Source organism: Strongylocentrotus purpuratus, unplaced genomic scaffold (assembly GCF_000002235.5).
Source record: "Strongylocentrotus purpuratus isolate Spur 01 unplaced genomic scaffold, Spur_5.0 spur5_scaffold_9, whole genome shotgun sequence".
Taxonomy (NCBI): domain Eukaryota; kingdom Metazoa; phylum Echinodermata; class Echinoidea; order Camarodonta; family Strongylocentrotidae; genus Strongylocentrotus; species Strongylocentrotus purpuratus.
In genome coordinates this window covers 13,505,309-13,518,960 of record NW_022145615.1, presented here as the reverse complement: position 1 = coordinate 13,518,960, position 13,652 = coordinate 13,505,309, and the positions used below count along the sequence as shown (strand labels likewise).

At 35.9% G+C, this 13,652-nt stretch overlaps 1 protein-coding gene across 1 annotated transcript; it reads left to right on the top strand.

Moving 5' to 3' along the window:
• The first annotated feature begins 222 nt into the window (after positions 1–222).
• LOC584831 (aquaporin-9) lies at positions 223–11,895 on the top strand. Its single transcript, XM_784677.5, has 6 exons — positions 223–467; positions 6,109–6,235; positions 6,560–6,697; positions 7,755–7,879; positions 9,363–9,583; positions 10,980–11,895. The coding sequence occupies exons 1-6, from the start codon at positions 372–374 to the stop codon at positions 11,155–11,157; spliced, it is 885 nt and encodes a 294-aa protein (XP_789770.3). The 5' UTR covers positions 223–371; the 3' UTR covers positions 11,158–11,895.
• The last annotated feature ends 1,757 nt before the right edge of the window (positions 11,896–13,652 follow it).

Below are 13,652 nucleotides of genomic sequence, written 5' to 3'. Positions count from 1 at the left end.
AGGCCCCGAGGCGATTACCGTCCGATCATGTGATACAGTCTGCGATTAATATTTATACTGAAATATCTAAAAAGGAAAGGGGTAACAAAAAAATTGTATAAACTTAGAAACTTTTTACAACGTGAGGAACCATTTAAATTCCACTACAACTACCCGATCAATTTTAGTCTGTGAAAGGTTATGTGCACTTTCCATAAAGCACATGCGTGCCCAATTGATACTACCAAGCACACGTGACTCTATTCACAGTCTGACTTGTATTTCTGGAAGCGCTTAACTAATCAACAATGTAAGGGGAAATAAAATGAACGTTACATTGCATTCTATCTCTCAATCGGTTGTTTAACGCTCTCGTGGAAGGATACGCCAAAATGGCGAGGGACACACCTTTCAAAGAAAGGCTTCACATCGGTAACTGGTGGATGAGGGTATTTCTATCCGAACTTTTTGGAACTTTCATGTTGGTGGTAAGTTGACCTTTTCCCCTAAGTTCATCCTGTTCCGAGAATTTCCAAATGGTAGATATACAGGTGGATCTAAGCATGTAACAACCTATACCCGCTGTTCTACGTTTACAAATTACTGATTGTTTGTAACGTTTTGTTCGTGCCCCATACTAATGTGATAAGGATTGAACATGTTCATAGGTTGTTTTGTATGTTTGTATTGTCATTTTATCGATGATATTCTATGATTCTGACAAAATAAGAATGATATTATTGGCAAGATATTTACATGTTGCTTCTTAGAAAGACGGTGAAGGGGGCCTAAAATTCAACCGCGTAATCTGGGAGCGACCAGCCATCTATAATGATGCCATTTTGCGCTAATCCTAAGACCCTCGACAGGAGGGGATTCATTTATGGGGGGAAGGGGTGGTTTAGGGGTGTGGGGGAAGGGGTGATTTAAAAAGTGTCGCGTGATTCATTCATTAATCAATTCTATTGTGTGTAGAGATACTCCAAGTGCATAAATAGACCTATTGGAGTGTATCAAACGGATGTTCTCTTTGAATTATGCAACATCTTTGTTCTCTTAAAGAAAAGTTTATTTCAGGCGACAAGCGCTTGTTTTGTAAACGTTTGCGTATGCCATTAATCACTTAATCATTTAATTGCTGTATGCCCCCTAAGCCTTGTATACAAAAGAAGCAACAAATCTGAAGAATCTGTGGAACAAATTTGTCAACACTACATAAATAACCATTTAACATTTCAAACAAATTTTAATACCACGCACTACGGAACCTAAACGTAACCTACGGCAGTATACATCTATATATGTCTATATTTCATACTTTCTTGGCAACGGCTCTTTAAACAAATACTATATGCATACTCTAAGGAACAAACCATAATGACCTGCTTTACCATCATAAAACAAGCCAATCGTTTTCCGGCTGTGTAGACCATTAGCCATATAACAAAGATCTGATTAAAAGTTTGTCATTGTATTCCTAGTTTTACTGATATATTTGTAATTCGCAAACGATTGGTATATCATCTTCATCCGGTCGCTGTAAACATGAATCCAGTTCTGGATTCAGTTCATTTAGTTTTGGAGAAAAAAAAATGTATTTTTTGTTAATGGCTTTCTTCAGTAAGTACTTACACCCCCCCCCCCCCCCCCCCAAAAAAAAAAAAAAAAAAAAAAAACTCACACGCACACACTTATACTTACATACAAGCATACATACGTACATACACTGTTGGTCATAAAGGTGGAATATTTGTTGTTAACCCAATTTATGGAATGATTTTGACAATAATTTAGTCCTCATAGATCTAGATAGTACATTCTCAGATTATGTTAAATAATAATATGTGAGTGTTTGTTTTGGGTGACTGCTAAAGAATGTGTGTGTTACTATGCTTGACAACTAGGGGACCTACGTCCTTAAGTCATAACTCACAGAAATGAGGATTAATGCCTCACAAAAGGGCACTGATATAGCACATCGACATTGTTTTGATCATGGAACCTCACATTAACGAGGCCATTGCTTTGTCACTGAATCATGACTGTACACAGCGGGGGCTTAGAATAGGGGGAAGCCCCGACAAATAAATAAAAAAAAATAAAAAATGCAATCAATTATCGATAATTCATAGTTGTAGACTATTTTGTTAGTCGGTAGGAGGGATGTTTTTTTTTTTTACATTTAATGAATTTATGAGAAGCGCCCAAGATATCATTGTCGAGTTTTATATCGAAATGATAACAATCATAATTCTGTTCTTTGATTGTCAGTGATTTTCTTCTTAAATATAGCGCACAAAAAATTGTGTGTTCATGAGCGTTCTATAAATAAAGTGAAAGAATGTCCTTGGTCATTTCAGAGAGGCTGCACTCAAGGGTCTAATTTTGCAAAACGTACAAAATGCTCGTGAGTCTTGTTTTTAAACAAAAGATTAAAGGTAGAGGAACCCAAATTAATGGAAGGTTTATTACTAGGATAAGAAAAGTAGGTACTATGATGCATAATACCAGGGAGTATGTTGTATTTTCATTCGCCTTTCATGAAAAAATTATTCAGAATAATATTAATGGGGACCAGATTTAACTTGTATTTCACACCACCTAGGCACTTATCATACTCTACCGAACCAAGGTATCGTTTGTTGAGAGCCAGAAAGACGTTAACTTTGAGTAAAAGTGTGAGTTGTAATACCCTTTTGGCTCTCAGCAGAAAATATAATTGCTTCAATGAAATCGCAGTTAACATAACAAGTTATCACCGAGGTTAAACGCCGGATTCCATCGATTTTAGAGATTTTATAACTCATGATTCAGTCTTTTTTCTTCACAATAACAAAATCGACCAATTCCAAACTCGAACAGACTTGCATTTGTAAACATTGAAGAGTGATCCGATATAAATATAGTTGAGTCATCGTGATACATGTCTATGTGTTACGATATAAATAGGTTATATGCCTGTTTGGCACTGTAATAGCAGTGTCATAGTGTCATACATCCGACGTGTTGTATCCGTTTGGGCGTTAATTTACGAAGGAAGTTGCGTTACTCGATGTGGAAGGACCTTGTTAAATCATTTAAACAATTATTGTCAGGGATAACAATTCATGTATAGAGGCTTGTCCAGGTACCGCCGCAAGAAAAACAAAGATGCGATGTTTTTTGGTATACGTGTAAAATGAAAAGCGACTGAGCGCCAAGAATGACTTGCGCGTATTCGCTGAACACAAAGTAAATGCACTATATTATCAATAATTCATTTTACTTTCACCCGGTCCCCAACAGAAAAAAATTCTCTGTACGGCTATGCATTATGGTTCGAGGCAAGGCCACACAGAGGATTTTTTTTTGTTGAGGATCAGAGGGAATTGCAATGAATCATTGATAATCTATTGCATTTTATTTTTTTATTATTTTTTTATTTTTAGGGTTCCCCCCTACCCTAGCCCCCACTGCGTACAGTCATGATTCAGTGGCAAAGCAAAAGCCTCGTAACTGTGAGGCCCCAGGATCAAAACCGTGTCAATGTGATATAAGTGCGCTTTTGTGAGGCATTAATCCTCATTAATGTCAGTTTTGACTGAATTGACTGAGTTTTAATGAATTCTATTATCTAGACCTATTATAAATAAATCATTATCAAAATCATTCCATAAATTGGAATAAAAAATTGTTTTCCACCTTTATGACCAACAGTGTATATTGAAAAGTGAAGGTATTTGGCTTGGATCCCTAAAAGGCTCACTTGAAAAAACCGTATGGCCAAAAGGGTCTTGTTTGGAAACAGTCCAAAATTTCTTGATTGGGTATCCAGTTTTCATTAGGTTTAGATATGAACTTTAAAGAGATAGTTGAGTTCCGTTTTCAGACCCCAAATGCCTTCAAAGTGCATAGTTATTGCTTTTATCCGTATCTTTGACATTTCTAGTGCCCTTTTAGAACCTGAAATTGCTATGAAGGTAATTTTAGACCCCAAAATGTGTGAAATTTAGCCAATACGATCATACCAATTCAGCTCCACTTTCCAAAAAACATGGTGACCGTTAATTAATTATTTAATTAAAAATTACAATACATGAGCCGGCTAATCGTAGGTAATATAAGCAACACGAAAATGCCAACAAAAAAGCCAACATCGGCATTGGTTGAAATACGACGTAAAAGGCGTTATTTCGTTTTTTTCAACGGTTTTCATCAAATTGTTCAAAACATCTAATATTTGTGGTGGTACACAAGTATTAGAAATCGTTATATTTCAGCCGTCTCTGAACCGATTTTGATCAAACAAAGATGATTTTCTTGTTTAAATATTAAGTTCTTTCAAATTTGACACTCATTTTTTCAGTATCTCACAACAAAATTATTTTGTGTAGCGCACTCTGCAACAGAACTCAAATATCCCTTTAATGAAAGACTATGCAAAATTGAACAACTATTGAACTGTTGGCGCTCAAGAAGCCTATCTCCTATAGGAAAGTTTAAGGTTCTCAAGTCTCTTATATTTACCCGATTTTTATTTTTGTTCATGACACTTTGTATCAATATTCCTGAAAGTTTTTGTAAAAGTTGGAAACTGTAATTTTTAGGTTCAGATGGTCTGGAGGGAATGGTAGAGTAAAACGCAATTTGTTATATAATGATTAAGCTGATTGTGGTTTAAAGGCCCACTGCACTACTTGTAGCTACTTGCGCCCTCTATATAACAAACAATGCCTAATCGGTGACCATTGGTCCCCCATGATCCTCTTTTTCTTATGTTGACTGAGAGCTGAGTTGATGAGATAACCACCTGTCCAGTGACCTTGCAGGGCGATCTAATCCCTCCTGTAAACTATGGCAGATAAGCTTTAAACATGATATATATATTAGATCTTTTGCAAGTTTGCACAAACTTATTTGGTCGAGGTATTTACTGAATGAAGAATTTGATAGTCCTTGGAAACAAATATAAATAATCAGTCTGTCTGAATTTCACTCAGATCAAGAAATTTTATTTAGAGCCCATGCCACTGAACATATTTTGAAAGGATTGAATATGCAACTCGCAGAGATTATAAGGGTGTGGTACGCATAGAGATCAAGATTGCTGTCTAATTATAATCTGCTGGAAATGCACAGATTAGATAGCTTATGGTACCATAATCTACATACACTGCTGCAAATTTAAGAAAGAGAAACCGAATTATCATGGTCTTATATCTTTGATAAAATTAAGTCTAAATCTGAATATGTAATTGCAGCTAAGCATGACAAGTTAAGCCTCCATTAAAAATATATATTTGAGTTGTAGTAGACTACATGATGTTTTTGTCATTTTGCATTCATGTACATGATTGTAAATAGCCAGTTGGCTTTTATGTTATCCTAGAATACCCAAAAAAAACAAATTAAAAAAAGTTTGATATTGAAGATGAAAATTCCCATTCTGTCTTAATTAATGATAGTCTTAATATGAGTATTCAACAATAATAACACTTATGGTGATGATGATGATGATGATGATGATGATGATGATGATGAAGATAACACTACTAGTAACACTACTGAGAAGAAGAAGAAGAAGAAGAAGAAGAAGAAGAAGGGGGATGGGGTCTTATTACATAAGGTTGCCTCATCAGTGGTAATTATGACCTTCCTTAAGGCCAAGCAATTACTGACCCCTGTTACATGACATGACATGTGAGTATTTATACCTTGTGCACGGATGTAAGCACCGGAAATGGAGCCCGGGGGGGGGGGGGGTGTTTCACAAGGATCCTAAGTCGAAGTATTTTATACTTTTCAGATTCCACATCAAGAACATGAAATCTACTTGATAATTGGAAATATGAATGGTTTTAATCAACATTAATGCCTTTTAAAATAAATATAAATATAAATATTTTCAAAGATGCTATCGGCTTTCCATAATTTTTAAGTCCAACTAAAAGATAAGTTCAGCTTTGGATCTTAGTGAAACACTCTCCCAGGACCTTTTATATTATTGCCAAGGGCCTTCAACAATATACAAAGGTGTTCCCGCACAATATGTGGAGATTAATATTTGAAATAACATTTTTAGATGTGATGTACATAGCGATAGTTGAGATCTTTACCCAGATTCATAAATATGTTTTCACTATAATCAAGTTTATTACAGATGGCGCTGTAGCAAGAACCGTTCTGAGCCGTGGAGCAGCGGGTGGTGCTCTGTCACTTAACATTGGTGCCTCTCTTGCTGTCACCGTGTGTATTTACATGACCGGGGGAGTGTCAGGTAAGGGAGACCTATGACGGATGTGGAGGGGGTGAGGGAGGGTGGAATGGCCGTACCTTATTAACTGTAGTGTTATAAAAAACAGTTCGGAAACGGGGTTTTAACATTTCGAATTCCTATCATAAATATCTCGATAATCAGACAGGCGATCGGCTTGTAAAAGTCATGGGATTCCTGACTGTTCGAAAGGTTTATAATTATGAATACAGCATGAGCTAAATCCAGGATTTTGTTTAGAATCTGAGACAAATATATCCAATCCCTTTAATATATATAAGGGTACAGGTAGATATATTTGATAACTATTGATATGTTAACATGCAGGTGGTCACATAAATCCGGCCGTAACTCTCTCGATGTGTAGCCTTGGCCGTCTGAGATGGTTAGCTCTGCCTGTCTACTGGTTTGCTCAGTTTATCGGTGCTTTCCTTGGTGCTGCTGTAGTCTATGGTATCTACCTAGGTAAGATTGACTTCCTTCTCTTAAGCCTCTCTCTTTACCATGTTTAAATATAATTTTCTATTATTAATATTTGTGGTTGTTATCGTTGTTATTATTACTATCATTATTATTTGTATCATCATCATCATCGTCATCAACATCATCATCAAACAATTTTATCGGCATAATTGTCTTGTTCTTGTTCTTCTTGTTGTCCTTCTGTTGTTCACCGTTAATAGCATTAGTAAAAAAAAAAAAAAATAGTAGAAGTTGTAATAGTAATAGTAGTAGTAGTAGTAGTAGTAGTAGTAGTAGTAGTAGTAGTAGTAGTAGCAGCAGCAGAAGAAGAAGCGGTAGTATATATAGTGGTAGAGGAAGAGAAAGGCAAAAACAATTGCCATTTACCCAGGCCTTGAGCACTTCACTTAATTTACGTGTACATCAGAATAGAGTATAGGCTAATTAACAAATAAAAGTTGTGTTTTCTCTGTCTTTAACAAAAACAAAACTTTCCCTAGCTCTGTCGATAAATGGCACCCCATCACTTATCACTGTGATGATTTTTTAAGAGAAATCTAACAAACCATTGACATTCCTTTTGAGGTAAACTGTCAATAGATTATCTTAATAAGTTACAGGTTTGGGGTTTAAAAGACTGATATAGGGAAAACAAGCAAGCAACAAAATATGTAAAGAGGGATTTCCTCCCTTTCCTCCATCTCTACCGGACATTTCTTTCATGTGCGTAAGTGAATCTTGTAGGCCCTACTTAGGCATTGGGAATACAACGCTATTTGGGGCGATGAGTAAACATTAGGCATTTGTGCGCTTTAATAAAATCGCCTGTATTAAGCGCCCTATATATGTAATTGTTATTAATATCATTAGTGGTATTCAATATCTGAACAATTTAAACGTATTGTTCTTTATCAACAGGTGGCTATATGCTATGAAACGTTAAAGTATAAATTGCTTTTTTGATCTTACTTGATTTTCAACAAACATCAACCTCCGCGAGATAGTGACAGCAATGTTAAATTGTAAGCACTATCATCCTGAATTGTATTTATTTGTTTAGATGGTATCAACAGTTTTGAAGGAGGGCCTTCTAATCGATCTCTAGCCACCGCAGTAATCTTTGCCACATACCCCAATGGATACCCCGAATCTTTCCTAAGTGTACCAGGAGGAGTCATGGACCAGGTAAGAAATCACACATTATAGCCACACGGTTGCATTCTTGTATCATCCGGAATCTATACTGCCTATTATTATACTATGCAACAGGCGGATTACAAGATATAGATTGTGGTAATCGTGTTCTGTGGTAAAATCAATGCTTTGAACAAGTTTTGTTCTCCCCCTTAAAGGTAATACAAAGTTTTGGTATGGGGTCATGAATTCGGTTCAAATGAACATATTAGAAGCATATGCGATCTTACAATATTCAATGATCGTTGTCGCGGTTGAAATTGAGTCTAAAGTGTTGAAATTGTAAATAATAAACTCTTTATGTTGTATAGCGCCCTCTCAAGACTGATATTAATTAAGCTTTAGAACAATGTTTCTTGACTACAATGGATTTATTTGCTATTCCCGTTTGGAAACTATATATCAGAACTGCATATTCTGAGATTTTCATGGTCGCAGCTATCGTGGAGTGGCCTTTATAGGCACTATTTAAAATATTTGAAATTTAGAGGGAGCACCCGTCCGGTTTATTTTGTACTATTCAATTTCTCGAAAGCAGAAGTGTTTTAAGGCCTAAATGTTATAGTACTTATAAGATAAATAAAACAACATATTAAAGAATTACTATCAATCCAATTTTTAAAAATTCACAAAACTTTGCGTTACCTTTAAGTAAATCCTGGTGTAAAAATCAATTGAGATGGTAATTTCTTTTTTACTCCTCCTTCTTCTCTTTTTTCTCCTTCACCTCTTTTTTCTGAATGCTTCAAAAAGAGACATTATTTGTGGAGAGATCACTCGTCTTTAATCATCATTAATGCCTAACAACTGCACTTACTGTAAACCCGATATATTATATATCATACATGTATATTATGTCAAGCGCCATCTTAGTTGATATGCGTACAATTCTTAAACCGAATGAGGCTACCTAACAAGCGATGACCTACAATAATGCTATCAGCCCATTAATAGGAAAATTCGATGTTTCAAGAAATATGTAAATATATATATGCCTATATCTATAAACTGTGGTCGAGTGAATACGTCACCGGACTGTCAATCATAAGGTCCGCGGTTCGAGTCCCATCGCTGCACTAATGTCCTTTGGCAAAACATTGATCTACATTTGCCACACTCAACCCAGGTGTGGTAAATGAGCACCTGGTAGGATTATTGCTTGACATGCATTGTGCGCTGATAACGGCTGCCGGAGCTTAAGCTATGGAACTAATTTCCAAATCTCTTTCGAAAGCGCATAGAGATGTTATTTCATAACGTATTATGTGCTATTCAAGAAAAAAACTATTATTATTATTATTATTATTATTAATATCACATTATGCAATTATATTGCGTAGGTCTGTTTAGCTTCCTGCCGATATGTTACATCATGATTACCACAGATAGCTCCAAACAAATAATACACTAGCAATATATCGAAAACAATTGTTATTTTGGGTGCTTAAATTATGTTATTTGCTATTTTATACAGCTTGTGGGTTCGGCCCTTCTCGTTGGCGGTATTTTCGCCATCTTTGATAAACACAACATCAAACCACCTGCGGGGCTTGAACCAATAGCAGTAGGTCTACTTCTTCTCGTCGTTAATATAGCATACGGCTACAACGCGGGTGCAGCGGTCAACCCTGCAAGGGATTTCAGCCCGAGACTGTTCACCGCTTGTGCTGGATACGGAAAGGACATCTGGGTGACGTGAGTGAATATTTGGTAGATGTTGTGTTAATGTGTTTGCCCCTCCCCGCCTCCCCCTTTCAAATTGTCTGGAACCAACCACTCACTTTGTTTTATGATAGGTTTTTTATCGACATTTTACAACCAGATCATATCTTTTGGGCCTGGAGACTGCCAATAACGGCACTGTTAGACAAAATGTGGTCATGGGAGAGTCAGTCAACAACTTGATCAAGTTTCTTATCTCCCAATAATAAATATCACATTTAAGACTGCCATTTCATTGCAATGCGCCCTCTATTGTTTGGTGCAATATTTTTTCTCTCTGATTAACAGAAACAGAGAGAACAGACCACTGCGAAAGCGTGAACCAAGAAGTTGCGGACCGCCACAGCAGTGGATATGTCTGAAGTGCTTTTTATTTTGTTACTTTTGTATGATGAATCATTTCAAACATTGCTATCAACACGTCAACTTGTGTGCAGTTCATACTCAACTCAAGTGCCATTATCGATGAAACAGTATGTTACCTTTAATTCCCCTTCTTCACTCCTCTACAATAACCCTTAATACCTGATTGACGAATTCCAAAATGAGTATTTCATATTGTTTTACATCAACTTATTCATATTGACCAGGTCTTTGTGACGCCGATCTAAGAGCCATGTAACTTGAATGATATTAACGTATGAAATCTAATCATAATCATCGAATGGGACAAAATGATAACACCAATCTATTCGTATCTACGTCCATATCAGTGAACATACATTCTTTAGGGAAGATTGATGATAACTAATGATAACAATAACAAGCTGGATTTATAAAGCGCTTAGTACGAAACATCGTCTCTAAGCGCTTTACAAAATCAGTATATTTACTCGATCATCGGACCCATTTACGCACGATGTGCACCATCTCCACTCCCTGGGCAGTATTCCTACCATATGGTCACCGTGAAGGAATGTGGCAATAACTAACACAAAGGCCTTTGTTATCCTAACAGGGGGATGTTTCACACTTAACTCTAAGTTTGACTTAAAAATTATGGAGAGCCATTTGTAGCCTTGAAATAATATTCAAAAGCAAAAATTCAAATATTTCAAACTTTTCTTAAATTCCACATCAGGAACATGAGATCTTTGATAATAGATCATATGAATGATTTGAATCATCAATTTATGCCTTTTAAAATAACTTTCCCAAAATATTTTCAAAAATACTAAAGGCTGTCTATAATTGTTAAGTCCAACTTAAAGATGAGTTCAACTTAGAGTTTTTGTAAACAGTACCGGTTTTCTCCTGTGTATGGAGTGGTAAATATTGATACGACACCGCTCCCTCTATCGACGCATTTGAGCCAATCTTATAGCATACATATTCATAGTAATGTGTTTTAATTCTACTTCTCTTTCAGTCCATCTGGTGACCATTTTTGGTGGATACCGCTGTTTGTACCCTTGGTCGGGGGCCCGATAGGAGGATGGGTCTACTATCTCACTATAGAAGTCCATCATCCACATAAAATTAGTAGCAGAAAAGCTAAAGGGGAGTCTTTGCATCTTATACGAGACGCCCCAGCGGTCGAGATATGAGGATAATCCAAAGAAGAATCGTCATACTTCTCCAACTCTGCTTTTAGAAATGGTAGTTTGATATTATGTGCGTATTACATTCTAGATGAACGATGTTAGTTATATGTAGAGGCGTAGATGTATAGGCTATGTGGAAGTGTCATAATGCTCGTGTGCTTTAAACACTTAAGTGTACCAATTATCTGACAAAATGATTTGTGTATAGCTAGAATGTACACAATCAACCTTTAAAAAGTTTTTTTTTATTTAAATAATAATAAATCACCTGGCGTTCTAAAGGTATACGAATAAGGAGTATGAAGACAATAAATGATACATAAAACTGAACCAATATATGCGAGAGTGTACGCGTCCGTGAACTAGTCTACGCAACGAAACGTTTTACTGGTCACTAAGCTAAGGCTGGATTTGAGCTGCAATATATCTTTGTGGAATTTTGTTTTGAAGGTTTTTATTGTGAATACAGTATAGCTACATCCAACCTTTACATCATGAGCAAAACACATGTTGGTAATTTGTATACTTAAAACCTGTATCCATTAAATTGACATTTATTTATTTATTTATTTATGTATGTATTTATCATTATTCCTTTTTTTAGGGGGGAAGAAAGGATGTTATGTTTAGTCTTTACAAAATATATAATTCCTAAGTTATTATGCACAATTGTCTCCGTTTTCATGAATGACAAAGCGATATGATCACAGTTAAGCTATTAAACATTGGAGGTTTATTATACGGCAAAGGGTATAAGTAGGTATGATTGTTTACGTCTTAATAATTAGCAAAACAATATGAAGGTAACAATCGATGTAGTTTAAATCTTGAGCGGACATTACTTTGTAATCCATTCGTGCCATGACATTTAGCGCTTTCTAAAAATAATCTGTTTTCGCCTCTCCAGTGGCCAATTCGATTTGCTTTTATCGGGACCTAGTTTTATGCGGATACAGGGTAGAAAAGCTTTTTTTAATTTTTGTGTATAAACCAAAAGTGCTGTAGGTTTGCCTGTATCAATTCCAATAGTCGACCCGACATACTTTACATAATCGGTCCGAACATCGGGCCATGGAGGTATTTAGATGAGCCCATAAATTCACAATCCTTGTCTTATAAGCGGGAATACGCGGAGTTTCGAATCTATTTGCAGTTTGTATCAAAGCATAGATTTTTAGCATTGATGTAAAGCTGTACATTCTCATAATGATTAGCAAATTAGCATTATGATGTGATCATTATCTATTCTAAATTACCTTATCTACATGTAAATCCTCTCGGTCATTTTACAGTGAGGAAAATGGGCCGACGGTTATAAATTTAGCAAGGCGCATATACGGTACGTCATGTTTTATACTTTGCCGCACTGCAAACTATAGATCTGATGTAGATCAACTCAGACATTCAATGATTATATTGACTTTATACTACGCATCCAAAGATATAGATTTTATCTTTAGTGTGCGGTTTCTTTTCATGATGTAACCATATTCTAGCCATTAAGATCATTGCAATATTGTATAGCAGAACAAGATTAGAATTGATGACAATCTCATGCGCGAACGGTCATAGAACTTTCAGTAGTGTTTGTGAAAGTAAGCGTGACTGTTAATATCAAATGCAACGTAATCAAAAAATAGATTACGCTGTATGTGTTATTGTAATGCATTTAAGAACTATTTCCACAGTTTAAAACAAATATGCTTGCAACATATTTTAAATATTAAGATAACCATTGTGATATCGAAAATACTTGTATTATTATGACAGAGGTTAGAATTATTATTTTAATTGAAACGCAAATTGATTCAAAGAAGTGTTACACCATCAGGGTGGTGTTTCACAAGATCGACTTAAGTTGGACTTGAAATATGGCAGGATGTACGTGTCACTAGATCCTCAAAACCATTCCTGTCATTGCTTTCTCAAGGGACGTATAACTCTAGGTCACAAATCTACACAATTTACCATTATTGAAGTAAAACATAGTCTCTCAAGATCATAATTGAGAGACCTATGGTGAGAGAAACCGGTGGTACGAATGGCCTGCTTAAGTCGATATTAGTCTTTGTGAAACAGCCCCCCCCCCCCCGCCGCCCATCCCGATGGGTCAACAGGTGATCCATTTAATAAAATAATCATACCAAGAAAAGAAAATAATCTGACTTAACACATATTTAAACCACTATTAGCTGAATAAAACATTAACAGAAAGAAAAAAACAGACAAAAGGAAAGTTACCCAGTCGTAAAGTTTAGCTTCCTTTATACTCAAGACCCGGGTATTTATTTGCATCCATTTGACTTGCCATTACCATGGCTATGATCAATATTAACACAAAATATGATACTTACAGTCCTGTTGCAGAGAGAAATGTCTAATTATAGATATACATGAACATTACTTAAATTGCAGGAATGAGTACAGTCAGAGCCATTATCATTTGGATCATTAACCCATCGATTTGTCTTTTAATATGCTTTGCTGCACTGACGCAT

Coding starts and splice junctions, on each gene's coding strand:
- LOC584831 (XM_784677.5), top strand. CDS start 372: ATGGCGAGGGACACACCTTTCAAAGAAAGGCTTCACATCGGTAACTGG. Junction 6,236..6,559: donor CATGACCGGGGGAGTGTCAG/GTAAGGGAGACC, acceptor GTTAACATGCAG/GTGGTCACATAAATCCGGCC. Junction 9,584..10,979: donor GGAAAGGACATCTGGGTGAC/GTGAGTGAATAT, acceptor CTTCTCTTTCAG/TCCATCTGGTGACCATTTTT.